At 39.5% G+C, this 27,510-nt stretch overlaps 1 protein-coding gene across 1 annotated transcript in view; it reads left to right on the plus strand.

The window, feature by feature from the left end:
• LOC135714610 (protein Wnt-2-like) overlaps positions 1-27,510 on the plus strand; it is a gene marked incomplete at its 3' end in the record, with an annotated part of 67,258 nt that overhangs the window by 7,752 nt on the left and 31,996 nt on the right. Inside the window, exons 2-3 of the mRNA XM_065237991.1 lie at positions 26,521-26,675; positions 26,734-26,796. Coding sequence (XP_065094063.1) covers positions 26,521-26,675; positions 26,734-26,796 — 218 coding nt within the window. The remainder of the gene's footprint in view (positions 1-26,520; positions 26,676-26,733; positions 26,797-27,510) is intronic.

Here is a 27,510-nt window from a genome sequence, read left to right on the forward strand (position 1 = left end):
AAAAAATCCATGTGAGAATGTAGGAAATGTATCTTCAAAGACATATTCACACCTGTGTTCAGTGAAATAAAAGGATTTGAAATTAATTATATGCAACAAACACAATATTTTTGATTTATACCTATTTTCTCATAATCGACGGCTTCCTCATAATCTGGGCTTCTGAAATTTCCTAAAAAGGTTGTGACAACACGCTGGAACGATTTCCACGCTTCTTCCTCATCTGGTGTCAAAATTGTATTGAATGCGGAATCATTGAGCAGTTTTTTGATCTGTGGGCCAACAAATACACCTTCCTTTATCTTTGCGTCAGATAAATTTGGAAATACTGATTTCAAGTACTGGAATGCCGGCCCTTCTTTTTGCAACGCTTTGACGAAATTTTTGAATAGTCCAAGTTTTATATGTAGTGGTGGAAGTATTATGCGTTCTTTTACCACAAGAGGATCATTTTTAACGTTGTCTTTACCAATTGTGAAATTATCCCGTTTTGGCCAATCTTTTCGCACGTAGTGTTCCTTACGAGCTCGACTGTCCCATTTACACAAAAAACACATATATTTTGTGTATCCCTGTTGCAATCCAGTCAACATGGCAACCACTTTAAGATCGGAATAAATTTTCCAATTGTGTAGATTGTAATTTATCAAATTGAGCAATAGAGCCATTGATTCATACGTTTCCTTCATATTAACGGCATGGAATAGAAGGTTTCTCATTCCCTTGATGCAGTAAAACGGCTTTCAAGCTCAACTTGCTGCTATCGATGAATAAACGCCATTCAGCTGGATCATATGGCTCACCAAACTCTTCAAACAAGCCGTTTACGTCATGGCAAAAACATGCCTTGTCCTTTGTAGAATAATGTTTGTCAAATTTCTTGTGACGATTCCTGTGACAAGAAATTTTGACCTCCTTGCTCAGCATGTTGTGTTCTTTCAAGCGTGATGCCAGCAATTCGGATTTCTCCTTCGATAAGTCGAGATCTCGCACCAAATCATTAAATTCGGATTGTGTAAACAGTTTTGGGTTTCTTTCCAATTCCACCTCGAAGTCTTCCTCGCATTCCTCCTTAAATTCCTCCTCACTTTTTGTAACGGTCGATTCAACAGAGGGCGCTCGTTTCCGCTTTGGATAAACAGGATACGGGACCGAACTTGAATGTGGAACAGGTTTTGTCATAGAAGCTACTTGTGGATACTCAACTGTTTTGTGACGTCCTTGTTGCTTAACTTTTGTCAAGCAGAAATAACAATCCGTTGCATGACAAAACGGTCGACGCCATATGGTGGGCATGTCAAAGGACAAATAGCGACTGACAGATAACAAATAAGTGAGTTAGTTAGTAAGACATTAACACTTATCAAAAATAGATGAAGTAAGATAATGTCGATCAGGAAAGAACAAAGCACTACCATGCTGTACATAAATTATTTATATGAAAGTTATTGAAAAAATCAATTTACCTTGCGCCTGACATCCACCTAGCCAAGCACGTTTTGCACGAACTACATAATACTTTTGGAATCCACGGTTCGTCAAAGTCTCCAGGATCAATTTTAAAATAAAGCCTGTATGCAGTTTGCAACGAAGCAGTGAAATTGACCGATTTTGTAAATATATAGTTGCCACACGCGTAACAAAACTTTTGAGGATCATTTTTACACTTGAATTCACGTTTTGTCGTATACATCGTTAAGCAATGTTAAAGAAAGAAAGCTGTCAAATTGAGTTGGTTGCGTTAGGTTCTCGCCGAGCGGTCTCACAAACACTAGCGTAAATTATATTGTTGAAAATATCCCATTTAATTTTGCGTGACAGCTGGTAGTGTTAGTGAAATGCACCGTATGCGTACACGTCCGCAGAAAGGCTTACTGGAAGTGGTGCATGAACCTAGGAGCGGGACAACGGCCAATCTTGGAACATTCAATTTCCATGATTTTACAAAAAATTTCATAACTTCGACAATTTCCAACCGATTTCATCCATTAAAGGCTCATTTTCTCCAGTTTTTAATGGACTTTAAGAATAAATTGTGGAATGATTTTTTGAATCTTTTTATCCCATTAAAAATGTTGATTAAAACAAGATTTTTATGGAAAATTCGCAGGAAAAATAAAAAAAAAATGCTGTAAATTTTTAAATGACTTCAAAATTAAATTTTTAATTAAGACATAATATTCAAGTGAACGATAGCAAATTTATTTAGCTTCACTTTCATAAAAAAAGATTTAAAATTGGTGGACTAGTTCCAAAGATATTGACATTTTAGTAATCGTACTTTTGTCCAAAATTCAAAAAATCAAAATTTTTGTATATCTCAAAAATGGCTCTACTTTAATATTTTCTGACCACGGCATTGAATTCAGCGTAGGATTTTGCATTAGAAACGTTGGTCAACCACTAAAGATCACACTTTTTATGTTGTTTTGTAAACTAGTGTTATTAGCTGAGTACAAGATGTTTAGTTGTTGAAAAAAGCACTTTTGATGTTAATGTTATTCAGCAAGAGTGGTTGGATGTGTAGAAGCCATCAAATGAGGAATATATTTACTTTATTAGCTTTATTTTGCAATAACAAGTTGAAAGTTGATTAGTATGTGTATAAAAGAGACATTAGCGTTTTTTGGCTGTTGTTATTCAGTGCGACTGACAGATTGAATAATGGTTGTGAAAAAGTTGAGTAAACGCTCTCCAAAACTATTTTGCTAGCTTCTGCTTGTAGCTGTATTTGCAGCTTCATTTCAGCTACTTTACAGCACAACGCTGGAAAAGTTGGCTAATAAAGCTGAAAATGTTAGTTGGGAATGCCTGGAAAATAATTGGATTTGCTAAATAAACAATAACCAAAGATATTCCATTAACAAGATATCCCACAAATCAATTCCTCGAACAAGGCAATGGATACTCCACCCTTATGTGATCGCAGTGCCATCTCGTGAGTGCACATTGAAACTCTTGGGAGTCCCCCGCCAACTTTACCACCAGGGCTCAATAAATCTGGATCAACAATAGAAAAGAGCTCATCAGCATTTGTAAACAAACCGTTCCAAAGCCTTTTACTCACAAAGCGAAGGCCACCCACGCAAACCAACACCATCATCGGATAGAGGAAACTTCTACCTACACGATGATGGTGTTGGTTTGTGTGGGCGACCTTCGATTTGTGATGAATGGGTTTTGGTACGGTTTGTTTACAAATGCTGATGGGCCCTTTTCTATTGTTGATCCAGAAATGACAGGTGTCAGTATGACATATGCCAGCGTGGACGTTGATGATCAGCCGAGGGAAGAGGATGATCGATGTCATCATCATTATATTGCGATAGCAAGATTCTCACTTCGTTATGATTGCATCCATTTTTAATCATTAAAACGTTATACGCATCAGAAAAGCTTGAGAAAACAATAATAAATGCAGATACGTCCCTTCGAAAAAGTAATCGAGAATTGATGATTTATGAAGCTATTCCTCAACATAATAGAAGTTGCATAGAAGTAAACATGGAAAAAACGAAACGTATCGAAATCATTGCTAAACAAACGTAATAAAATATGCCGTCTTCCTTGGCCAACGCTGCACGCCATTGGCTATTCAAAAATTATGGTGTCATTATTTTTTATGAGTGAGCTTTTATTCGCGAGAAATCGACGGCTTAAGCCATTGTTTACATATGAATGGGGGGCGTCCCTTTGAAATGTTGGCACTGACTTTTCTATTTTATAAAGAAGGTATTTTTCAATGACGGCGAATTAAATCGTAAACTAAAGCTGCCGAAGCTGAGTGCTGACGATGAGTGATGACACCGCTTCGTGTTTTGATTTGCGCTGTACCCTCTGCTCAGTGGTGTGGGGTCGTACATGTATAGATCATGGTGTGCGTGTTTTCTTCCAACGCTGCAGTTCAACGTTGTATCGTCAAAGACCTATTGGCGCTGTTATCTGTCTCTATAAATTCCAAAGAGTGAAGGGAGTCTGCCTGGACCCTACCTATCGACCCAGAAACTAATGATGACAATAAAAAATGAGAATTTTTTCAGTCATATAGCTAGTAAAAAAATTTTGTTTTTCAAAAAATTCAGTATTTTTATTAAAAACATAATGTTTATTCTTCAAAAAAAAACGTATATGAATATTGGAGAAGGGGCCCTGGTCAGCCGTACGACGCAACTAAGTCGCGATGCTCTCACAAGAGCGCTGGACGGTATTGAAGGCATTCTCATTTTTTATTGAACACCCGTTACGTTAACGCTTGATAATATTTTTTCTGAATTGACGCGCTGTGACAGTAGATCATTAACAAAGGAAATCATAGAAATTTCTCATGTTTTCATAAGTGTTGCAATGTTTATCAACATGAAACGGGACTCATAAAATGGAAGGGGAAAAAAGGTCTAGCCTAGAGCAAGAAACAAAAAACTGTATTTGAACTGATTCTATACGATGTATATACAGTTAACCACAAAACCACATTGCTATATACGAGAATTGATCTCAGTTAAGCTATACAGGCATAACAAATAAACGCGGAAAAAGGTGATAGTTGCTCCTATCCGATCATGTTGTTGGTTTGCGTGGGCGTACTTTGGTTCACGTGTAAAGGGCCTTAGAAAGATTGTTTACAAATGCTTTTGTGCCGTTATCAAATGTTATGCCTGATATAAAATGTTTTGATGGTATATTGGTCCTTAAGGCAATGCCTGCCTCTTCGTGTAAATTTGTTATTCTAGTGTCGAAAGTCGCGTATGAAGTAACATAAAAACACTTTGAATGTCTAGAATAATGTGTTTTCTTGATGTGCCCAACCCAACGGGGAATGGCACTGAGTGTCGGAGCCGCACCAGACTCCAATGAAGGGAATGGGAAAGGGGACCTCCTAGCTCTATTACGCCAAAACTAAACTGCCAATAGCCACAAGTCAGTCCCATCTGTATTTTTATCAATTTTGAGTTAGCAACGTTTATCAGTTTATCTTTCTATGTTTTTTAAGCTGTGCTATTGAAAAAAGGTCAATGAAAAACAATACCAATTCAAATTGTCCCACAACGAAAAGTAACCGCAAATCAGTAACATGAAGAAAAAATGTGATTTCATCAAATAAACTATAAAACAACTTAACAGCTATGTTTTTAGACGACATATCATAGGATTTGACCCAAGACAGATTCTTTTCACTTCCTCTAGGGTATTTGGAACTTGTCTGGATGAGGCTAATATAGTTCTTAGGATCCTCGATATCTACGCCATTGGTTATGGGTCTGAATTCTCATGTGATTTGATGTGTTGCATGATGGATTTTAATTTAAAAAGGATTTACCACTTCCCAGTGGATACCCGGAACATGGCACATTGTACTGGTTACTCATCATGACTCCTATTGAATTTCTTTTCGAATTTTCATGTGAATTGATTTATCGCATGGTGGGTTTGGTACCCCGAGTAGCACATTTTGTCAAAATAAGTTGCAGCAACTTGTTTATGACTGATATAAGTTGTATAGAAGTTGCCAAAACCGATTTGTGACAAGCGTGCTACTAGGGACGTTTTTGAAAAATTCTGGTTTCAATACCCACACTCACCGGAATATGTTCCGGCCTTAGTTCTGGAACCAGCGGAACGATTCCAAAAACATTCAATAACGTTTTATGGGGCCATGGTATTCTTTCTCTGTTCAATACTATGCTAAACAAATGCAGTATCGTCATGGCATTGTGACTGACTTGCGGTTATTTTTCTCATGGACGTTAAATATAATCGCAAGTTAGTCCCACTCAGGTTGTGGCATAAAATAAAAATTTCACGAAACTTTATCCAATACTTTTGACTAAACATAGATGAATTATATCACATTGCACGTTTATTTTCAAAATTATCCCTCCAAAATAAGTGTAAAATGAGAAAACTTGTAAAATGTTTGAACGCCGTTTTCTCATTTCCAGTCTTTTACAGATGGGACTGATATGCTATTGTGCGCAGTAAACGTGTCCTGACAAGACAGTAAACGGAAAAGATGCCACTCAAACTAGAAGTCGTCGTAAAACGAGTGTTCTGCTTAGGCGCTTGGGATAACGATAAACTCTTCTTGCCCTGATAAGGACGGTCTGGATTCCGCAAGCCCGTCGACAGCAAGCACTCAACCAGCGGTGGACTGTATGTGAAAACTGGAAACTCCTTCTCATGTGAGTTCAATGCCAGATCAGAGGATGTTGTTAGAAACACTAGTATATATTCACTTAAATATTTATTGTCCTCTTGTTTTTTACACTTTGATAACTAAAAAAATACTAAAGCCTTTTTTTGACTTTAAATGATCACCTTGGTGGGATTGATTTGTTTTAAATTTGAAAAAGGAGACTACTTATAACTACTATTTACAACTACAACTAATCTACACCTAATTTACTATACACAAATTGCTTATCAAAGCATGTTCTCATAAATTACATTTTTGTGCAAATTTAGTCTTAATTTCGTTAATTCTGGAATCTATTTTGGCAATGCCTGCCTCTTCGTGTAAATTTGTTATTCTAGTGTCGAAAGGACGATCAAGTACCATCCTCAGCACTCTATTCTGAGTGACCTGGATTTTGTTCCTGTGAGTCTATGCACATGATTCCCACACGAGAGCTACGTAGAGGATCGCAGGTGCTATGATTTGTTTGTAGACGGCCAGTTTGTTCACCCTTGAGAGGCGAAATCTGCGGCAAATCAGTGGATACAGACATCTAACTAAGGCAGAACACTTGACTACAGTTTTCTCTACATGCGAACGGAAGAGGAGCTTTTCATCGAACAACATCCCGAGATAGGTTACTTCGGCAGACCACTCAACCCTTGTGCCATCCATGATTACAGTACAAGAGTGAGCCGGTTTCAGTTTGGGCGATTGCCGATGGAGGAACATGATCGCTTGAGTTTTGGAGGCATTGATTTTGATTTTCCACGTGGTGGCATAATCAGTAAAGGCGTTAAGGCATCGTTGAAGTTTGTTCGTTATTTCGCGAAGCATCCTTCCTTTGACGGCTATTGCGGTATCATCTGCGAGCAGGAAAAACACGCAACCGTCTCCAAAGGGAGGAATGTCGGAAGTGTCGGAAGACTGCCATGCGGGACTCCTGCTGGGATGGAAAACGTGTCTGAAAGACAACCATTCAACGATACCTTGAACGACCTTTGCTGGAGGTAGTTACGGGTGATTTTAACCAGATGTAATGGAAAGTTGAAGTTACAAAGCTTGTATACAAGCCCATTGTGCCAGACATTTATTTATTTATTTATTTATTTCGTCAACCAACGTAGACTAGTACATATTAGAATACAGTTTTGTTTTCTTAAATTTATTTATTTATTTCGTCAACTTTGGACAAAAGGTTAAAAGTATAATTTTTTCTTTAATCAAAATTAAGCAGTGTCAGCTTTCCTATTTTTTATGAGTTATAATGCCTTATGGAGTAAAAATATTGTTTTAGTTTATGCCGAGACATTGTAAAGTCAATGGTTTCGCAGTATTGATTGTAAGAGGCCATCATGCGGTTTAATGGCCAATATTTTGCATAATTTGTACGATGATGTTTTATGGCAAATAAATTTCGATTTCGGAGTTGCCGAGTAGGTGCATGGAAATTTAATTTTGATAAAAGTTCTGTGGAGTCAATGCGTTGCGAAACGATATCGTTTACAAATGAAACCATTGCATATTCACGACGCTCTTTTAATGTTTGTATGTTTATAAGCATGCAGCGTGCTTCATATGATGGAAGAGGAAATGATGTCCAACCTAATTTACGAAGAGCGTATAATAGAAATTGTTTTTGTACGGATTCTAATCTTTCTTCGTGCGTGATTGAAAAAGGAGACCATACAATGCTGCAATATTCCAGTATTGACCTTACATAGGCGATATATAGTGTTTTAATTGTGTATGGGTCCTGAAAGTTATAGCAAAAGCGCTTGATAAAGCCTAGCATGTTATTTGCCCTGTGAATAATTGTGTTGTAATGGTCTATGAAAGTTAGTTTAGAGTCTAAGATAATTCCTAAATCCCTAACTCTTTCACATTTTTCTACATTTTGATTTCCTAGTGCAATTGAAATATTTGAAGTTGTTCTTTTCCTGCTAAATGATATTAAGTTACATTTTTTTACATTCAATTCTAGTAGACTTTTTTTGCACCATATGTAGAATATGTGTATTTCATTCCGGAATATATTGATGTCTTCTTCATTTCTTATTTCTAAAAAGAGCTTCATGTCGTCGGCATAAATAAGACATTTAAGTTTTTTGAGAATGAAAGAAATGTCGTTTACGTATAGAATAAAAAGAAGAGGTCCCAAATGAGAGCCTTGGGGGACGCCTGAAGTGACTTGAATTGGACTCGATTTCTTTCCGTTGAATTTAATTATTTGTTGGCGGTTGGCTGACTCAATTCCAATTTTTTGCAATTTAAAAAGTAGCATTGGTATGTCTATGCGGTCAAATGCCTTGCTAAAGTCTGTATAGAGAGCTTCTACGTGGTTTCCATTATCCATTGCATTCAATGAATAGTCTATAAATTCAAGTAAATTTGTCGAGGTCGAGCGACCCTTGAAAAAGCCGTGTTGCAGTAATTCTATTTTTGATTTGGAAAAATAATTTTTCGTTGACAATTGCCTCGAAAAGTTTAGGAATGCAAGAGATAATGGCTATACCACGATAATTACGTACGTCAGATTTTCGGCCAGATTTAAAGATAGGCACTAGGAATGAGCTTTTCCAAGTTTTTGGGAAGGTTCCAGATTCCAGGGACATATTAAAAATCCAGAACAATGGAGCAGTGTGTTCCATTGCTAGACATTTAATAAAAACTGGAGGAATTCCGTCAGGTCCAGGACCTTTTGAGGCGTCTAAATTTTTTAAATCCTGCAAAATATCCTGCACTTGAAGTTGATTGAGGCCAATGTCCCTTGAAAATTCTGGAAAAAATGCAAAATAATCGCGGTCGCGATCTTCTTCAGAAAATGTCGTATAGATTTCTTGAAAAAATTTTGCAAATAGATTGCAGTTTTTTTTCCGAGCTATCACCGACATTTTCGTCGAGTTGCATTATTGAAGGAAAATTGTCAGATTTTAATTTGGTTTTTACGTAATTAAAGAAGTTCTTTGGACAGGACTTTATTTCATGTTCTGTTTTTGCATTATATTCTTCAAATGCAGTACTGATAGCTAAATTCAGTTGATCGCATAGATCCAAATAAATTAATAAATTATTACTACTATTGTGTTTTTTATAAATTTTATGTGCATTTTGCTTCCGATTTTTCAAGTTTTTTATTCGTCTGTTATACCAGACTGGATTTTGTGTGTTTCTGTTGCGTCTTTTTTCTTCAAAGGAATTTCTTCCGAAATTATTTCTGTTAAAATTTTGTAGAACACGTCTATACAAATTTTGACATTTCCTACATTCCTTAAAATTAATTGCCAATTGACACTGTTTAATTTAAATTTTATTTTTTCGTAGTCTGCTAATTTGTATTCAAAGACTTCTTCGTATTCGCAGTCGTTGGGTATTTGGTTTTCATGCACAAATAAAGAATATTCAATTGCTGTGTGAAACGCTTCATTTTTCCACAGTGGATTTAGTGATTCGGTCACACAGAAATCTTCATAAATATTCGTTAGTAAAAAGTCCAAATAGCAATTTTGTTGGTTTTTGATGTGGTTAATTTGGTTCAGTCCTAAATTAGCAGTTTTGTCAAAAATGAACTGCAATGTTTCATTATCCCCAACGCCTGGGAGTAAGATACATTCATTTTCAGAGTCCAGAATGAAGTCAGCATGGCGTTGATTAAAGTCTCCATAGATGTGAACTTTAACCTCAGGAGGAAGCTCAGATAGAATTTGTTCAGCACTTTGGAAGAAGGCTTCATAAGTGCTTTTATGTGCATGGTCTGGTGGAAAATACACTGAGGCGAACACGTGCGTTTCACCGGCTATGTGTGATTTCACCCAAATATGCTCAAATTCTGTAAATTTTGGTGTAATGATGAGTTCTGAGTTAAAATTGGTCGAAAGAGCTATAAGGACTCCACCGCCTGACTTCTTCTGAGTTGCATGAAAATTTCTGTCGTCTCTGAATACATTAAAGGCATTTCCAAAGATTTCTTCACTTTTCACGCTTTCGTCCCAGCTTGTTTCAGTTGCCAGAATGACCGAAAAGGATGAGCATAATAAATGTTGATAAATTTCCTTCATTTTTGCTGGGCTTTTCATGCGATTGAAATTTTGACAATAAATCAAAATTTCAGTCGCATTCTGTCTGTGTGAAGAAATTGTTGGAAATACGTCGGTTGATAAAGTATGGTCATTGTTATTATTATTTACACTTACATTTCCATTTTCTTCTGAAAGTGTCCGAAGAGTGTTGTCGTTTGATGAGGTTTCTTCCGAAGTGTGCGTCAATGTCGAGGAAAATTTTGGGTGCTGTAGAATTTATATGCGGCTTCCCGTGTGTGCTGCAGTCGTTGTGTGCGTTCACTAGATAAGAACGCACGGTGTGATTCCAGGTCTGCCAGGGCGTCAATGCGTGGGATTCCAAGTTCTTCGTGGACGTCCAGAAAAATTTCGCGCAAAAGTTGTGTGTCCGTTGGTAATCCTTCGGCTGCTAGCATTAAAATTGAACTTGTTTTCGTTATTCCGCGGACACATACTGAAGGCGGTTGGTTATGCAGGAAAGACAGATAGGTTCGCACAGTATCCATGATTTTAGGGTCCCGCAGGCGTGCCTTCAAAAAGCGTCTGTCGCCGTTCCGTAAGCCTTACGACAGGCGGGCGCATAGGGTCTAGGAGTGGTGGGTTAGGTTTTTCTATGCGGTAAGGGTTAATAGTTTCCCCTTTTTGAAAATTTATAAATTTCGGTGTACTGTCTTTACTTGGTGGTCCAGAAAATTGTATGCGTGCTGCGGCTAATAATTCTTTGTCCAGGGGTAATGATGTCCATGTGATATTTCCATTTCCGTTGTTGGTGTTGTTGTTGTTGTTGTTGTTGTTGTTGTTGTTGTTGTTGTTGTTGTTGTTGTTGTTGTTGTTGTTGTTGTTGTTGTTGTTGTTGTTGTTGTTGTTGTTGTTGTTGTTGTTGTTGTTGTTGTTGTTATTGTTGTTGTTGTTGTTGTTGTTGTTGTTGTTGTTGTTGTTGTTGTTGTTGTTGTTGTTGTTGTTGTTGTTGTTGTAGTTGTTGTTGTTGTTGTCGTTGTTGCTGTTGTTGTTGTTGTTGTCGTTGTTGCTGTTGTTGTTGTTATTGGTGTTGTTGTTATTGTTGATGGTGTTGTTGTCGGAGGTGGCGTTGTTGTAGCGGCTGTATTCATTTCCTTGGATGATGTTTTTTGTACTGCTGGTGTGAATTTGTTGTTGTTTTCGTCGTTTTCTGCAGCGTTTGGCTTTTTCTGCAGCTTTTTCCTGCAACCTGCGAGTCCGTTGTTTTGCGTCAAATTTAGACCAGTCTTGCTTCCAGTGCCATTTGTTGCCTAAAAACCGCCATTCAGGAGATGAATGGTCAGTTTTTGGAGATATTGTATTTTTGTGTACTGGAGGACTTTCAGCTAATTCTTCCTCCAAGATCTTCTGATGAGGTTCTGCAGCATTTATCTGAAGACTAGAAACAGCCCCAGATACAAATTTCACTTCCTCGAGAATTTCCAGAAGTTTTGGCTCTGGATGATGATGATGAGGTGATGATTCGGCCCCTTTTATTGAAAGTGCCATGTCATTTGATAAGCTTGATAGCCGTTCGTCAAGTAATTTTGTAATTTTTTGTGACATCAACGAATTTGATTCGTTGATGCCGGTTATTGTCGCGTGCGCTTGTGAATCACACGTTTTCATATGCTGGCCGACCGCGCTGCACATGTTAATATTATTTTTATTTATTACTGCCAACGTTTCTTTTACGTTATTGAGCAGGTGCTCAATGCTGTCGAATAATTCTGATACTAAGCAGAATTTTTTAGGTCAGCAGCAATGCGGTGATTCGCGTCCGTTTGAGAGTGGATTGCTTCCACAAGTTGCTCCTGTTGATGAAGCAGCTTCCTCACGTCGGCTTCCTTCCGTAAAATGTGCTGGCAGTCAGCACACATTGGCACCATGAATGCCGTGATGAAATGCTCCCGTTGTCGCTGTACTCCGACACAGGCAGCATGGTATTTTTTGTTGCAGAATTCGCACTTCCATAGAAAGCGGTCGTCGTTGATACTGCATGATATTACACCGCACGGCATAACTGCTTATGTTGTAAATATTCGACGAATACTATAAGGACAAATGGCCAGCGAGACCCACACGCGTCGTTGTCGAAGTGTAAAAAAAAAATATTTATATATATACAAAAAAATTGCGGACCAAAATGCAAATGCGTCCGCGCCCGCGCGCTTTCTCAACGTCTAACAAGGCCATGGCTGTTGGATACAGCTTTGTTACTTCGGATGTTATTCATCACCCGTACTAGCTGATGATTGGTGGAGTGCCCCTTTCTGAATCCAAACTGGTCCGGAAGGATAATGTTGTTTTCCTCGACAAAGCGGTTAGAAGAGACTGCACTTTCATGCTGAGTCTCTTCAAGATCAAGTTGAATAAACCGTCAAACCTGGGAGCCTTTATGTTCTTGGTGCATTTCAGCGCTGAGCAAATCTGTTGTACTGTAATATGTTGATGTTGATATGCCGGATAATGTTGTGGTCAGGTAGCGTTCCAGGTAGCGATGGTTAGCTGTTTAGACACCATACTGGATGATGAACTTACGTAGAGCACCGGTCAGGTTAATGAAAATCTCCATCAATTCATCGGCTGAGAACAGATCGGGATTATTTGGTTGAGCTGTTGGTTGTCTCCAGAATCCAGGGGGGGGGGGGGGGATGGAGAGCTTAGTTCGGCAGAAGATCCAGATGTTTCTTGAAGGGGGGGCGGATCGCACCCTTGGATTCACTTGTCCATGAAGAGGCGGAAAGTCCTCCGCCCTGAAAGCCGGAGCCTTATCCTTCCTTCGTCCTGATTGATTGTTGGTGGACGCCTGTTTTCGGATGCGCTTGAAATCCTCGCGTTTAGGGCACTGCTTCGGAGGTGACATGGTCTTGAGCGCAATTTCCGCAGAGTGGCTTAATGTTGCAGTTGCGGGTACCGTGTTCGAGGTTCAGACACCGCACTGATTCACATCGCGATGGCCGCCACGGTATGGCTCCCAGCGGACGATGATGGAATTGATGGACCGGATGGCTTTCAGTGCGTTGAGCGTCACCGTTCCCTTCTGGAAGTGTACCAGAAAAAGGCTATCCGGATACGCCTTCACATTCTCGTCTCTTCTTGTCATACGATACACGGCACTTGGGGCCAGCTTGTACCGGTTCCTGATTTCTGATTCGATTTTTTTTTTTCGTTTATTAAGGACATTTTACATCTCCGCGATGCATTCATGTCCGTGGTTCGATAAACTTCGGGTCGAAATTTGGTAGGCCCCTGATGACAACCTTGAACGGCTTCTCACCGGGAATGTTGTGGGTAAAGAGGTGGGCGACGACCAGGTCATACTCCGTTTTGGTACGGAGCACCACCTTTGTGCCGACTCTGCCCAACTTGTATTCGGCTTTAACGCCCAGCGTCGCTAGATCCGCAATGAGCACATTAAGATGGGCATTTTTCACTGCCAATGGAGGTAGCTTCACTTTTGCCGTGCTCATTTCGGCAGTATTCTCGGTTTCGGCAGCGTCACCGAAATCTCCAACATCACTGTTGTTTGTCGCAGTGACATCGGACTGGCTTCGATTTTTCTTCCTCTTCTTGCTGCGTTTTTCCAACACAGCTGGCTGGATATTCCCATCCATGGGAAGGACAGCAAACCTGTTCGAGGTAGGCACACCGGAGCTTCCTTCACCGGGGTTCTGGACCTTCGCCGGGCTTCGCGACCGATGCTTCCCCATTTCGGGGCACATTCACACGCACGACAAACCGCGAAAGAGAGAGCGCGAACACTATCGCCACGAACTTTTCAAACAACTCGAGAGAGTGAGCTAACACCGAACTGAACTGCTTGACGATCAAGCAGAGAATGGGCTGAAATACTAAAGCCACTAGCTTCACCGCTTATATACTATCGTGCTGCTTCTTCTTCTTTTTCTGGTCATCACCTTGCTTGATCGTTGGTTGCGCGAAATGTAGCAAAAGGGTGGGGCTCATGAAGCTCGCTGACTGTCGTTCGCGCTTGGGCGTGAAGATTCTCCCCCGGGCTCAGAAGTATTCTAGGATTAATGGCCCAATGAATGTATATTATCCTTGATAGGAATTACTGCAATCTTTGTTGCTGGACGCTTGTAAACAGTGCTTAACATCGACCGAACGAACCAATTCATCGGATCCTGGATGGATTCGCACAATCCTTCCCAATTTCCAGTTCATCGGTGGCAAATTCTGTTCTTCTAGGAGCAAAATCATTCCTGGCTGCAGACTATGCTTCTTGATTTGGTCCTTGGCCCGTTGTTGTAAGGTTTGCAAGTAATCATTTTTCCACTTTCTCCAAAAGTTTTCCTGTAGTCTTTGCAAGAATTTCTAACGGCCAAGACGATTGACAGCAATGTCTTAGTAGCTCGGATCCATGATGGCAGTAAGAGGACGCCCGATCAAAAAATGACCTGGGGTGAGTACCTCAGGATCATCAGGATCAGGAAATTAATATAGCCTCGACCTGTGTCAGAACGGCCACGTATTCCTCAAATGTCAAATAAGTGTCTTTCAAAGTGCGTTTCGTTTATTTCCATTTCGTCAAGCCAGTGTAGACTACATACAATGATTATTACAATGTTTCCTTCTAACTATGCATTAATTCTATTCTGTTTCAAATGGTATTTGGCGCTTTTAACGGCGGTCTCCCAGATACCACCAAAGTTTGGTGCCTCAGGTGGAATAAAAAACCAAGCGATCTCCTTCGGTTGAAAAAACCCTTTTTCCAACGGTTGATTGAGACCGAAACAGTTTGCTCGTGTAGTTCCGCTTTTGTGAGGCACCGTTATCAGAGTGCAATTCTCGAGGCAGTCCCCTTCTGCTCGTAAATCGTTGTAATGCGCCAATGAACTCATCTGTGGTCATTTCCGATACTAATTCCAAGTGCACAGCTCGTGTCACCATGCACATGAATACGGTTATGTTTGATTGGCACAATTGGCTTTCGTCGTCCTTGTTTCACAAATATGGGCCCCGTATAATCAACACCAGTCACCTCAAACGGGTGAGCAGGAGTCACACGGCAAGAAGGCAGATTTCCCATTAGCTGACTGGCTTTCGTTGGTTTGATATGAAAACAAGTAACGCAACTCCTCGTAATTTCCTTTCTGCAGATTTACCTTCTGTTAACCTAAATCTGCCTCGTATTTTCACCAGCAAACTTGACGGTCCAACGTGCAGATTCTCCAGATGGTACGCTCTTATCAGAAGATCGACAATCGGATGCTTCGGCAATATATACGGATGTTTAGTCATGGTCAAAAGAGGCAAATTCGTCAATCTTTCACCCACTCTCAGCAGTCCGTCCTGGTACACAGGGTTCAAAGAAGCAATTCTTTTACATGGTTCGTTGTTCTCGATGCGGCTTATTTCGTCTCCCAAAATTTCATGCTGAACAAAGTAGATAATTACATCGATCGATCCTCGTAATTCCGGAACTGTGAGGTGACACTTTATATTAAGCAAATGCGAGTCACTCTCTGATGCTTCCGAAAGGAGCCAAATTTGGCAAAACGTGAAGGTTATTAGCATTGTATGCAGCTGCAGAAACGAAGGTTGTTAATTTCAATCCAGGCAATTCTTCATCTGATAGCTGATCTGGTGGTTCAGTTTCGTAGGTTTCTGATCGCAGGAAAGAGGGACCCTTCCACCATAGTTAATTGGATTTGAACGCTTGGGGCCGTGATCCTATTGACACTATATCCGCAGAGTTCTCCTTGGTAGGGAAATATTTCCAAGTATAGCCTTTTGTTTCAGTGATAATCTCAGTAACTCGGTTTCGTACAAATACCTGTAGTGAGGTCAATGGCTTGCGTAACCAGGCAAGTACTATTTAGCTATCAGACCATACAATAATGTCGTCAAATTTGACTTTCATCGAATCAATCACTTTCACCACCAGTCGAGTAAACAGTCGGGCGGCTAACAACTCCTTCCGAGGGATGCTTAATTCAGCTATTGGGGCGACCTTTGATATACTACACAACAGTTGCAACTCGGCTCTAGCATCAGGAAAAAAATTCCTCACATATAGGGGAAATGGCTCTAATGTTGGCCTATGTATCTAAGATTGGGCCCATCGCTAAAAATCTGCTATTTATCAATTTTATCTAGATGAACGCGTCATTGGGACGGTACTTATGGATATTGTTGGTTGCTATTGAAGATTTAGTCGATTGCTGAATTTATGTATGGGCCCAAATTAGGGACACTATATCACGTAATATAATACGCTGTAATGTGAACGGGGTATTAGGTCGACATTACTTATACCCCGGACAGACTATGGCTTATATCATGTAATATAGGCTAGCTTGCAATGAGCACTCATACATCTAGTTTTCACTGGAAATCCTATGTATGAGTGCTCATTGCAAGCCAGCCTATATTACATGATATAAGCCATAGTCTGTCCAGGGTATTACAGTTGCACCGTACGCAAAAATTGAGGCATCGGAAAACCCGTGGATTTCCATAGCAACGGTGTTTGAAAGAATGACACGTCGAGGAACTTTCATCTCACACATTTGCGGCAGAGGATCGCGAAACTTCAACAAAGTAAGCAGAAATTCTCCTTTAAGATTTTTGTCCCATGAAGGCCAGTGGTCCACAATTTCTGCATAAGGATCTTTGCTACCACAACGACGGGAGAGAATAAACCCAAATAGCCTTCCACTATCCGAAACTACCTTTCGCTTGGTTCCAGGCACTTCGGTTGGTATCATCGTTACGAACATAAATTCATCGGATTGTGGGCTCCAGGTAAGACCCAGGGTCTTGATTACTTCACTGGTGGTTGTATAATCCAAGCGCACTAGCTTCTTTCGATTTTCCTCAGGGATTTGGTTCAGAAATTCCAGACAGTTTGAGCTCCATTTGTGGATAAGGAAACCCCCCAAGTTGGAGTGATGCTTGCAGCTGGTGCTGCGCTTCTACGGCTTCTTCTACTCTTTCAGCTCCAGAGAGGATGTCATCGACATAACAGTCTTCAATGATTTTGGACGCAAGAGGAAATCGGCTACCTTGGTCGTTCCATCTGGTGACAAGGAAAAGTGCTGAAGCTGTTCGGTACGTTACGGTTAGCAGTTCCAAAACTCTTAGTCATTTGTTGGGTTCCATCCCGCAAAAAAATCGTTGGAATCGATTATGGCCCAAAGCAATCAATATCTGCCGATAAATTTTTGCTATATCAGCGGTGAAAACTACGACGTGCATGCGAAATCGAAGAAGAATACTTAACAAATCACTCTGAACTATGCCTTCGACTTTAAGTAACTCATTTAGAGACTTGGCTGAAGCGTCAAACACCACTCTTAGCTTCGTCGTCGAACTGGTTGGTCGTAACACTGCGTGGTGTGATAAATAATAACGACCTTGAAAACGAACATCGCTTGCTTTATCGACTTCCTGGCAATGACCCAATGTTTCGTACTCAGCAATAAATCCGGAGTAAAGTTTCTTCAGGATGGGATCCTTCTTGAACCGTCTCTCAAGTATTAGGCAACGGCGGAGTGCAACAGATCGGTTGTCCTCAAGCAACGCAATATATTCTCGGAAAGAAAGTGGAAACATGTAACGTCCAGTTGATGTCCGACGATGTGTTGAACGGAAAATATCCACGCACGTATCTGACTCTGTTTCCTCCTTCGTGGAATGTAAAATCTGCTCAACTTCCCAGAACCGACTCATCGTCTCACTTAGAAAATCAACCAAGATGAGTTTCGTGGTGCTCAGGAAAACCATCGGCTAGGTGAATCTGACCAGACTACAGCAAGGTGAAGAACTTCGAAGCACCGATTAGCATGTTTATTTTATCAGGCACGTGGAATGTACGATCGGCCAATTGAACTCTAGCAGGGATTGGCCACGATGAAACATCTACTAGTATTTAAAGTATTTAACAGAAGGGATGGTACCGGTTACCTTTGGTACCACAGGGCATTCCATATCAGTGGAGAAATTGGAACACCTGGACTGGATCATCAATGGCAGCTTTTCTCTTGCGTAGATCTTTGCTCCACCTATTTCGGTAACAGGCACGTTAACTGGCTCACGGGAAATCATCAAACGGTTGGCGATCGTTTCGGACACAAAACATACTTGGGAACCACTATCCATCATTGCTCGGCAAGGAACTAACTGACCATCAGCACTCTCAAGATTAACGATTGCAGGTAGCATTACGGTCTTTGTGGTTGAGAATGGTTGCAGGAACATGATGTATTGGCACTTTTTGATGGAACGATTTTGGGAACTGTGTTGAATTCAGCACCATTCTTAAAAGAGTCCTTCTCAGGGAGGGTTTCGGTCTCGGGGGTTTTTGTGAGGGATTCTTCGTGGAGAAGGGTGTGGTGTCGCTTGTGAAATTTCGAACAATTACGCTTTGAAGAGAAATCCTTGGAACAGTAGCCAAGTCGGAGGCAATTGAAGCAAATTTTCAACCGCTTCACGTTGTTTATGCGCTCTGGGATAGGCAATGTGATAAAAATGGGACACTTAAAATGGCGATGGTTTTCGCCACAAAATTTGCATTGACTTTCAGAGTAAGAGGACGTGACAGGGTGTGCTTTCTGATGCACAAGTTTAGAATTGGAGTGTTCGTACTGAGGCTCTTTTGCCGCTACAGGAATTAAGAACTAGCCATGATTCACGTATCACTACTGAAATAACTGAGTCACTAGTAAGTATAAACTAAATGATAACTCGGCTCTATAAAGTTTATTCGATTGAGCCTGTACAAATAAAGTAATTAATAATAAAAAAAAAAAAGTAAGTATAAACTGCACAGGGAAGTTCATTTGCACTGTCCACTTACACCTTTCCACTATCTTACTAATCTGCAGTGCAGCGAATCGACTCGGCGTGCAACGCGCAGTGAGACGAACTGACCACCTAAGATTGACAGTAGCGAAATGAAATTTAACCAACGATTCGTAGCCAAGCAGAACAAACAGCGAAAATCGAAACCAATTCTTAAAGCAAACAAACCACAGTGCTAAGATCCACTTAGTCAAAAACACAAACCACATGTGAATATTTCAATTTTATTTGCAATTAACCCCCAACAATTTTCACTTTTTCTTGATGGCACTTGTCATGCATCGAGCCGTCGCAAACCACACATGCACTGTACATATTTGACTCCAATTAATATCGATCAGCGCTGCACCAAGTTTTCGTCGATCCAATACTTGCTCGTCCACCAAAGTGAGCTTCGTCTCCGCTTGCTAACAACGATTCACCTCGATTTCACTATTAGGCGCTATACGTGGCCCAAATTACTTTAAATTCGCGCGTTTGTCCAGCACTACACAAAGTAAGTGTCCTTTTCTCGACCGCACAACGGCGCATTACACATTCGCGTGAATCGACGCTGGACGCGGATCCTACTCAGATGTTCGCTACGTACCGTATAGCGGAAGAAAAATCTATGTTTATAAAGTTCAAATCTGAGAAATCGCACTATCTTGAACAATGAATTTTCCATTTTGCCGATGGAAAATCAGTCGAGGTACGCATGTCACCTACAAGGGCACCGTTCAGTACGTAAGAGTTTACGGCCTACCACCAGAAGTTTCATAGGTGCTAGGGAAATACGGTGATGTAAAGCGTGTTTTGTGGGAAAAATTTCCAACTGCCTTGGGCCTCGGTATGCTGACAGGGGGAATTTACATGGAAGTTAAACAGGAGATTCCCAACTGGCTGCATTTCCTGAATCGGAAGGGGAACATATTCTACAAAGGGAATAACAACTTGTGTTTCCTTTGTAATACGGAGGAGCATAGGATGAACTCCTGCCTCAAGCGGAAGGTACGTAAGGAGATGGTACAGCAGCAACAGAAAGAGCAAATCAACCACGAAGATGAAACCAGTGCCAGTACGTACGCTGGTGTAGCAGACTGGCCTACAAAAATAAAAATTCTAATTTTCCATGGCCCAACCTCTAGATGTGTGCCTTTAGGTGAGAAAATCATTCTCTGAAAATTTTAGATCATTTGGCTGAAGCTGGATGAGCTGGTGCTTTTAATTTTTAAATAATTTAAAAAAAAATATTTTTTTATGGGGATTTTGGATAAAATACATGATAAAATGACACCCCTATAACCTTTCGATTATAAAAAAAGTTTCCTTATTTTCGATTTGATTTGGATTTTCAAAACATGTACTGCATTATGAATCCGGTTAGTTTTGTTGATATATTCGCTTTTGAATGTAGAGGAAATGGCTCTAATGTTGGCCTTTGGGCCCATCGCTAAAAATCTGCCATTTATCAATTTTATTTAGATGAACGCGTTATTGGGACGGTACTAATAGATATTTTTTGATGCTATTAAAAATTTAGTCGATTGCTGAATTTATGTATGGGCCCAAATTAGAGGAATGAGCCGGTATTACACGCTAACTCGAAAGTTTGTTGTTTTGTTGCAATATACGAACAAAATGCACATATAAATTCAAGAATGAATATCTACATAATACTAACTTTAATCGTGATGCTGTCTTCAGCAAATTTGTTCCTTATAGCTTAAGCTACATGTGCTGAAATTTTGAGCTTAAAACGAGTTTGCTGAATCAGTTCAATGAACCGAAGAGTGAAGGAATGTTATTTATCCATGCATTCCAACCATAATCCCTATATAAACTTTAAGCCAAAAGCACCAGCTTGTGTTACATCCGAATGAGCTGAAATTTTCAGAGAGTAGTTTTCTCTATTGGCACAAATATGGGGGTTGGCCCGTTGAAACAAAAAAATCTCCCAAATAAATGAATCTCAAATAAAAAAAAATCTCCCTAATAGACTAACTGGCCTAACTGGTGTAGGGCATGGAGGTGCCAAACAAGGAAGCGATTGAGGTCCTGGAAGTTAAAAAAAAACATGTAACAAATAGATTTGCGTCAGATTTGTATCCGTCATCATCGCTGAATGCTTGCTTATGTTCACTGAAACCAGTTGCACCATCAAATACCTACATAATGGTGAAAAAAAATGTACCAAATTATCACCACTGAACTTCTCCAGCAAGTACTCATTAGCATCCACAATCCTCTTAGCCGTGCATTCCAACAGTTCCTTTAGCGTAACTTCTGCAGAAATTTCCGCAACTACTATTATAATAATACCTTTATTGGGATGGTAGCATTTATTTTAGCTTACAGTACTTGTAGTAAGGCTAATAAAGTTCAAAAAACTTTGTAGTAGGATGGATACAAATCCATAGCTCTTTTACGAAGTTAATCGTATTGGTATTTTGATAAATTAAGATCCAACATTAAAGCAAGAGCTTCCGTCTCCGAGTACGGAACAAAGTAATTTTTAGTTTAGTTCATCTGTCTGGTAATTTGACCGCATTGCATTTGCCTTGCGTCACTTTACTGCTTCACTGCTTTCTTTGAATGTCAAAATGTTTCTTCCACGACGGGAAGATCCACAAGTACAAGGGATACGATCAACAACACTTTGTGATAGTTTGAACGCGTTTTGCTAATAAACGCGACTGCTTTCAAACCTAATGATCCCATTTTCTAAATATTTGCATATTATCTTAACAACATTATTGGCATCAGCTGCCTCATCTGACATTGATATATCATCAATGCCGTAATATTCAATAACATCTCTGGACACAATGTTTGTTTTTTCACTGCCATTTTCCTTAAAATCCTTCCATAACTAAAAAAGCATTCGTTTGTCGATGTCAACTGAAATTTGTTTTGATAACTTAGATGTTATGCTAGGGGAATTCACGTAGTGCACCGTAAGTGTGTAAACCTTCGGAAATGCGTAAGCTATTTTACACTTCAATGGAACATGGTATTTTTTACGATAATGTAAGTTTACGATGTGCTGCGCAAATACCCCTACTATTTATGATATTTTCATAAACACTTTATTCGCTGCATGATTGTACTTACCTGCAATGTTGAAACACATGCTTCTCCATCTTTTCGGATCTGCTGTGAAGTTGTAAAGATGACTTTTACTACAAAAATAATCCACTGTTTTCGATATAACAAGCATTATAATGCAGATAAACCTATCGATGTACAACCAAATTTTGTTTTATTATCACGAAACCGACTATGATAGTCTTTGACATATCAGTGCCAACATTTCAAAGGGGCTTGCTATAGACGTCGATTTCTCGCAAATAAAAGCCCATCGCCAATTCTCGAGAAATCTACGGCTAAAGCCATTACAAATACGCCACTTTGAAATGTTGGCACTGATATGTCACTGTCACTGAGCTGCAGAACGTCCTTTTTTAAATGCAATATAATCAAGGAAGATGCTAAAAGGGAAAAATGTTTCAACTCATGAACCTGGGACCAACGGCTTTACTTCGCTTCCGAAGGAAGGCGTGATCAGAGATGTTTGCCTCAGAACATCCCGGCGGCGCCGACTGGGATTGAACCCAGGCTTGCTGGGTGAGAGGCAACCACGCTTACCACTACACCACCAGCGCCACTAGTTTCAATGGATTGTGGGGGCAATTTTGATTGAACTTTTTTCTTATCTAGATTTTATCTGCCGGAATTTAACGATTTTTTTTTTTGAGAGCACACAACATGGCTTTTTAAACTGAATCTGTCAATTACTTGGACTGTGTTATAAATATAATTTGGTCGTCTATAAACAGGGTCATGTATTTGAATAATATACAAATATTTTTAGAACATTATAGCTTTCTAAAACCTACTTATTTTTTAAATATTTGTTTTTCTTTATTTGTTTTCCGTCGATCTTGCTTTCCGTACTGAGTCTGAGTACCAATGCTACCGACGCCAGGGAGGTAGTTCCCACACCTGGACCCTTCCTATCGACCCATCAACTATGGACCGAGGACCAACGGTTTATTTCCCTTCAGAAGGAAAGCGTGATCAGAGATCAGAGATCAGAGCCTCAGAAAATTCCAGCGGTGCCGACAGGGATTTTTTTTTTTTTGTGTTTATTAATTTATTTGATAAGGCTCAACCGAATTAACTTTACAGAGCCGAGGATTCTTGGTCACTATACAATACATCTTAAAACTATAGTCAAAAGGTACAACACAATAAACACTTTATCTTCCGCTATCCAAAAAGCCTTCTCCATCAGAACTGGAGCCGCTTCCAGTGGTTTCATTGTATGGCAAATTGTTGTACGCCAACGAGGGTCAGAGCGCGTCCATTGCAGCAATGGACGCAAAACGTGGTCAGCACTCACACACTCATCACGAAACGGTTGCTTTCCAAAGTCGACGACGCATCGACCGAAAGAACTGCTGATGAAGAACAATGAGGAGGACCACACAATGGTTGCTGCCGAGAAAACAGACGATCGCGCAGCACACATCGAGAGTGGCCTGCTTTTGTCGACAGCCGAGTGAACACTGACTGGGATTTAAGTCAGGACCTTTTGGGTGAGAGGTAATCACGTTTATCATTACACACCCGGCGCTGCTGTTTGAAATATTTTAACAATCTTTAAAAAAATATTATTTCTGGGCGTGTCTCTTCTTCTATTCTCAGCTGTTTTACATTTACGCAGGGAGAAAGGCTAACAAAATTTGTGTTTGCTTGATTCTAACATAGTGGAATGCAGAAAATCAGCGCACTGCGCACATTGAAATATCAGATTACAGTCCTGGTTCTTTCTAAGAGATTCCGAATATTTTCCGAAGTTCTTTTCGAAATGAATCTGAACATGTATGAAAAGATTCAGTACTTTTCAAAATGTTTCCGATTTTTTCAAAAGCGATTCAGTATTTTGCGAAGTGATGTAGAACATTTCTGAAGTGATTCAATATTTTTTTAAGAGATTCCAAACGCTTCTGAAAAGTTTTTGTTCTTTGAGAAGGAATTCCAAAGAATTCAGTACTTCCCAAAGTGATTCCAATCATTTCAGAAGGGATGCAGTTCTATCCAATGTGATTATGAAGCTTTCTGCATTGATTCAGTTCATTCCGAAATGATTCCTAACTTGTGAATCAGTGAATTAGTTCTTTTCGAAGTGAATTTCTGAATTAATTCAGTACTTTCCGAAGGGATTCCAAATTTTTCAAAAGTAATTCAGCTCTTTCGGAAGTAAGTTAGAACTCTTCTTAAGTTATTGACTATTTTCCGAAGTGATTCTGAACATTTCTCAAGTGATTTAGTTCTTTTAGAAGTGAGTTTGAATTTTCTTTGCAGCGATTAAGTTCTTTCCGGAGTGTTTACAACCATTTCTCAAGTAATTTAGTACTCACCGAAGTGATTCCTATCTTTTCTGAAGTGATTCAGTATTTTCCGAACAGATTCAAATTTTTCTAAAGTATATCAGTACTTCCGAAGTGATTTAGAAATTTACTGAAGTAAAGCCGTTAGTCCTCGGTTCATGAGTTGATGGGTCGATAGGTAGGGTCCAGGTGTGGGAGCTGCCTCCCTGGCGTCGGTAGCATTGGTGCTCAGCACGGAAAACAAGATCGACGGAAAACAAATCAAAAGAAAAAAAAAAAATCTGGAGGGATCCAGTTTTTTTTTAGACGTGATTCAGAATTTCCCCCTCATAAAGTTATTTTGATTCCAGAAATCCTATAGGAGCTTCTAAAATGCTCTGAAATATTTAGGCTTTTGGGTAAGTTTTAAGATCTCTAAATTTAATTTTAACATCTGTTAAAATTACAGAACACCAGTGAAGTAAGGGATAATCCGAAGTTGTTCAGAAGCTTCATTCATTTAAAGAGGATTAAGAGGATCAAGAGAAGGTTGATGATGCTCTGAAAACATTAGGACAGATCAATCAATTTAAAAAAAATGTTGGAATTTTAATGGAGATTAGAAAATTAAAGAAAATTTCTGATACCTGCAGTAAGGATCCATCAATATTTTGGTATCGTTAAGGAAGTTTTAGCGACGTCAGGAATATGTAATAAAATTTTCAGATAAATTGCATGCTTTTAAATGGCATCTTAGAACATCAAGGTTCAAATAAGGGATATAAGAGGGTTTCAATGCTGATATTTTATTAATTTCAAGATAATTTTGTGTTCCAATATCTTTTAGAAAGTAATCCGAGTGAGCATGAGAATACACAGCAAAAAAATAATTTTGATATCACATGAAAGTGGATGCACTACAATCATGTCGAAAATTTCATGTAATTTTTATGACCACATAAATAAACAAATGCAGTAAAAGCAGCGTAATGTCAGTTCATGCATTGTATTAATGATAATTTTTTCCTTTTTAGCAAGTAATATTACACCATATTTTCGACATGATTGTAGTGCATCCACTTTGACGTGATATCAAAATTATTTTTTTGCTGTGTATCCCCAATAATTCCGAAAAGTGGTAAGAGCTTTCAAGGGGTTCCGAGGTTTCATTTGACTGTATAGTAGAGCGTAATCGACGTAAGTATCGAAGTCTCCTAGAAGTATCAATTTACTTCTTTCGGTAGTTTTTCAAATCAGCTTCTTCTGAAGGTATTTTTTCGACTTCTATTGGAAGATTTTCCTAGTTGCTTCTGGTTTCCTTGGAAATAACTACTCCATAAATTTATGGTTTCCTCTCGCACTCTATATTTCGTAAAACAGTCTATATTACGTACTATAGGCTCTAATGTTAACCGGGAATAAAACAATCTTCAATATTCATCAAGAAGAGCTTCTTTTACCTTTCCCTGATTTTTTTTTCCGATTTCTTTGAGAGTCAAAATTTAATGTTTATTTCTCTAGGAAAATGAATGTTGTGTTCTAAGATGACAAGTTTGAATTTTACCGGCGCCGGTGGTGTAGTGATGAGTGTGATTACCTCTCACCCCCGCAGGCTGGGTTCAATCCCAGTAGGTGCCGCCGGGATTTTCTGAGGCATAACATCTCTAATCACGCCTTCCTTCGGAAGAGAAGTAAAATCGTTGGTCCCCGGTGCATGAGTTTGATGGGTCGATAGGTAGGGTCCAGGTGTGGGAGCTGCCTCCCTGGCGTCGGTAGCATTTTTGCTCAGCACGGAAAACAAGATCGACGGAAAACAAGATCGACGGAAAACAAATCAAGGAAAATAAAAAAGCTCTAGGTTTGCTACTTGGGTACGCTCCTCCACTTAAACACACCATAACATTATTTTTTTTGTTTTCACTTGAAATGTTTGAATACTTTCCAGGCCAATCTTTTTTTAAATTTTTAAAGACACAATTCGCTTTTCTTGCTTATTCTCTTTGTATAAAGGCATATCCAACATTTCCATTGATCATTATCTATTCGACTACTATCCGCTTAAATATATTTACCCTTTGGTTTCATTGTATTCTTTATTTGTTTATTTCAGACTCGCCGAAAGCTTCGCATCCTCAGTTCTATGTTCAAGAATTCCAGGGCTGTCACCTTATCAAAGACAACTGTGTATTGAAGCCCCAGACGCTGTAGTATCGCTAAGTACTGGACAAAAACTCGGTGCTCAAGAGTGCCAACACCAATTCAGAGGTAAACTTACTGCCTGAAATACAGTGAAACGGTTCTATCAATCACTTCGTTAAATTAGGTCATCGCTGGAATTGCACGCAAGTTTGGAAGAAGGACATGTTTGGTCACATTGTAATAATTGGTAAGTATTTGAATGATAGTTGAAATAGCTTGGTGGTTACTTGTGTGGTGTGAGGTAATTTGTTCTAAGCAGAATTAATATTAGAGTTCTTTGATACAAGTCTTCTATAGTTCGAATAGGTGTCTTTGAGGAGAATAATTACATCCCTCTTCCATATAAAAGATAAATTCTTTTTCATGCATGGGATAGGAATAATTATGAAGTAAATTTATACAGCAATAACCTGGTTCTAGAGCCGATGCACAAATTGAGTTCGATTTGTGAAAGAAAACATCATGGCCGCAGGTAAGAAACATACAGTAAGAGCAGCTGGGGAAGTTAAAACCACTTCCAAAATGATTGATGATAAAAAATACAACGCTTACCCAAACCTCCCCTAAATGGCCCATTAAAAGATACAAGTATTAGCGATAGGCATGGCAAGATTAAAATCGAAAAGCACAAAATGGTTGGATGACCATCATACATATATTGAGCAAGTTATTGGAAAATTGGCATCTTGAACATAAGGGGGTAGTACACATTGAACGTCCAAAAAGTAAGGCAGTTGCGTTAATTTTTTTAAGCAATAAAACACTCAGGGAGGGCAAATATGTTACAACCCATTTATTAGTCACCCTTCGAACTGCAATTTGTATTTTTTTTTAACTCGATTGGGCGTCTCCCCGTGGCCGGTGCACCAGTTCGCGCGGGCGTCCTCGCGCGGAAGTCGGA

Source organism: Ochlerotatus camptorhynchus, unplaced genomic scaffold, assembly GCF_037179485.1.
Source record: "Ochlerotatus camptorhynchus isolate MF236.1 unplaced genomic scaffold, CSIRO-AGI_Acam_v1.1 ptg000674l, whole genome shotgun sequence".
NCBI lineage: Eukaryota > Metazoa > Arthropoda > Insecta > Diptera > Culicidae > Ochlerotatus > Ochlerotatus camptorhynchus.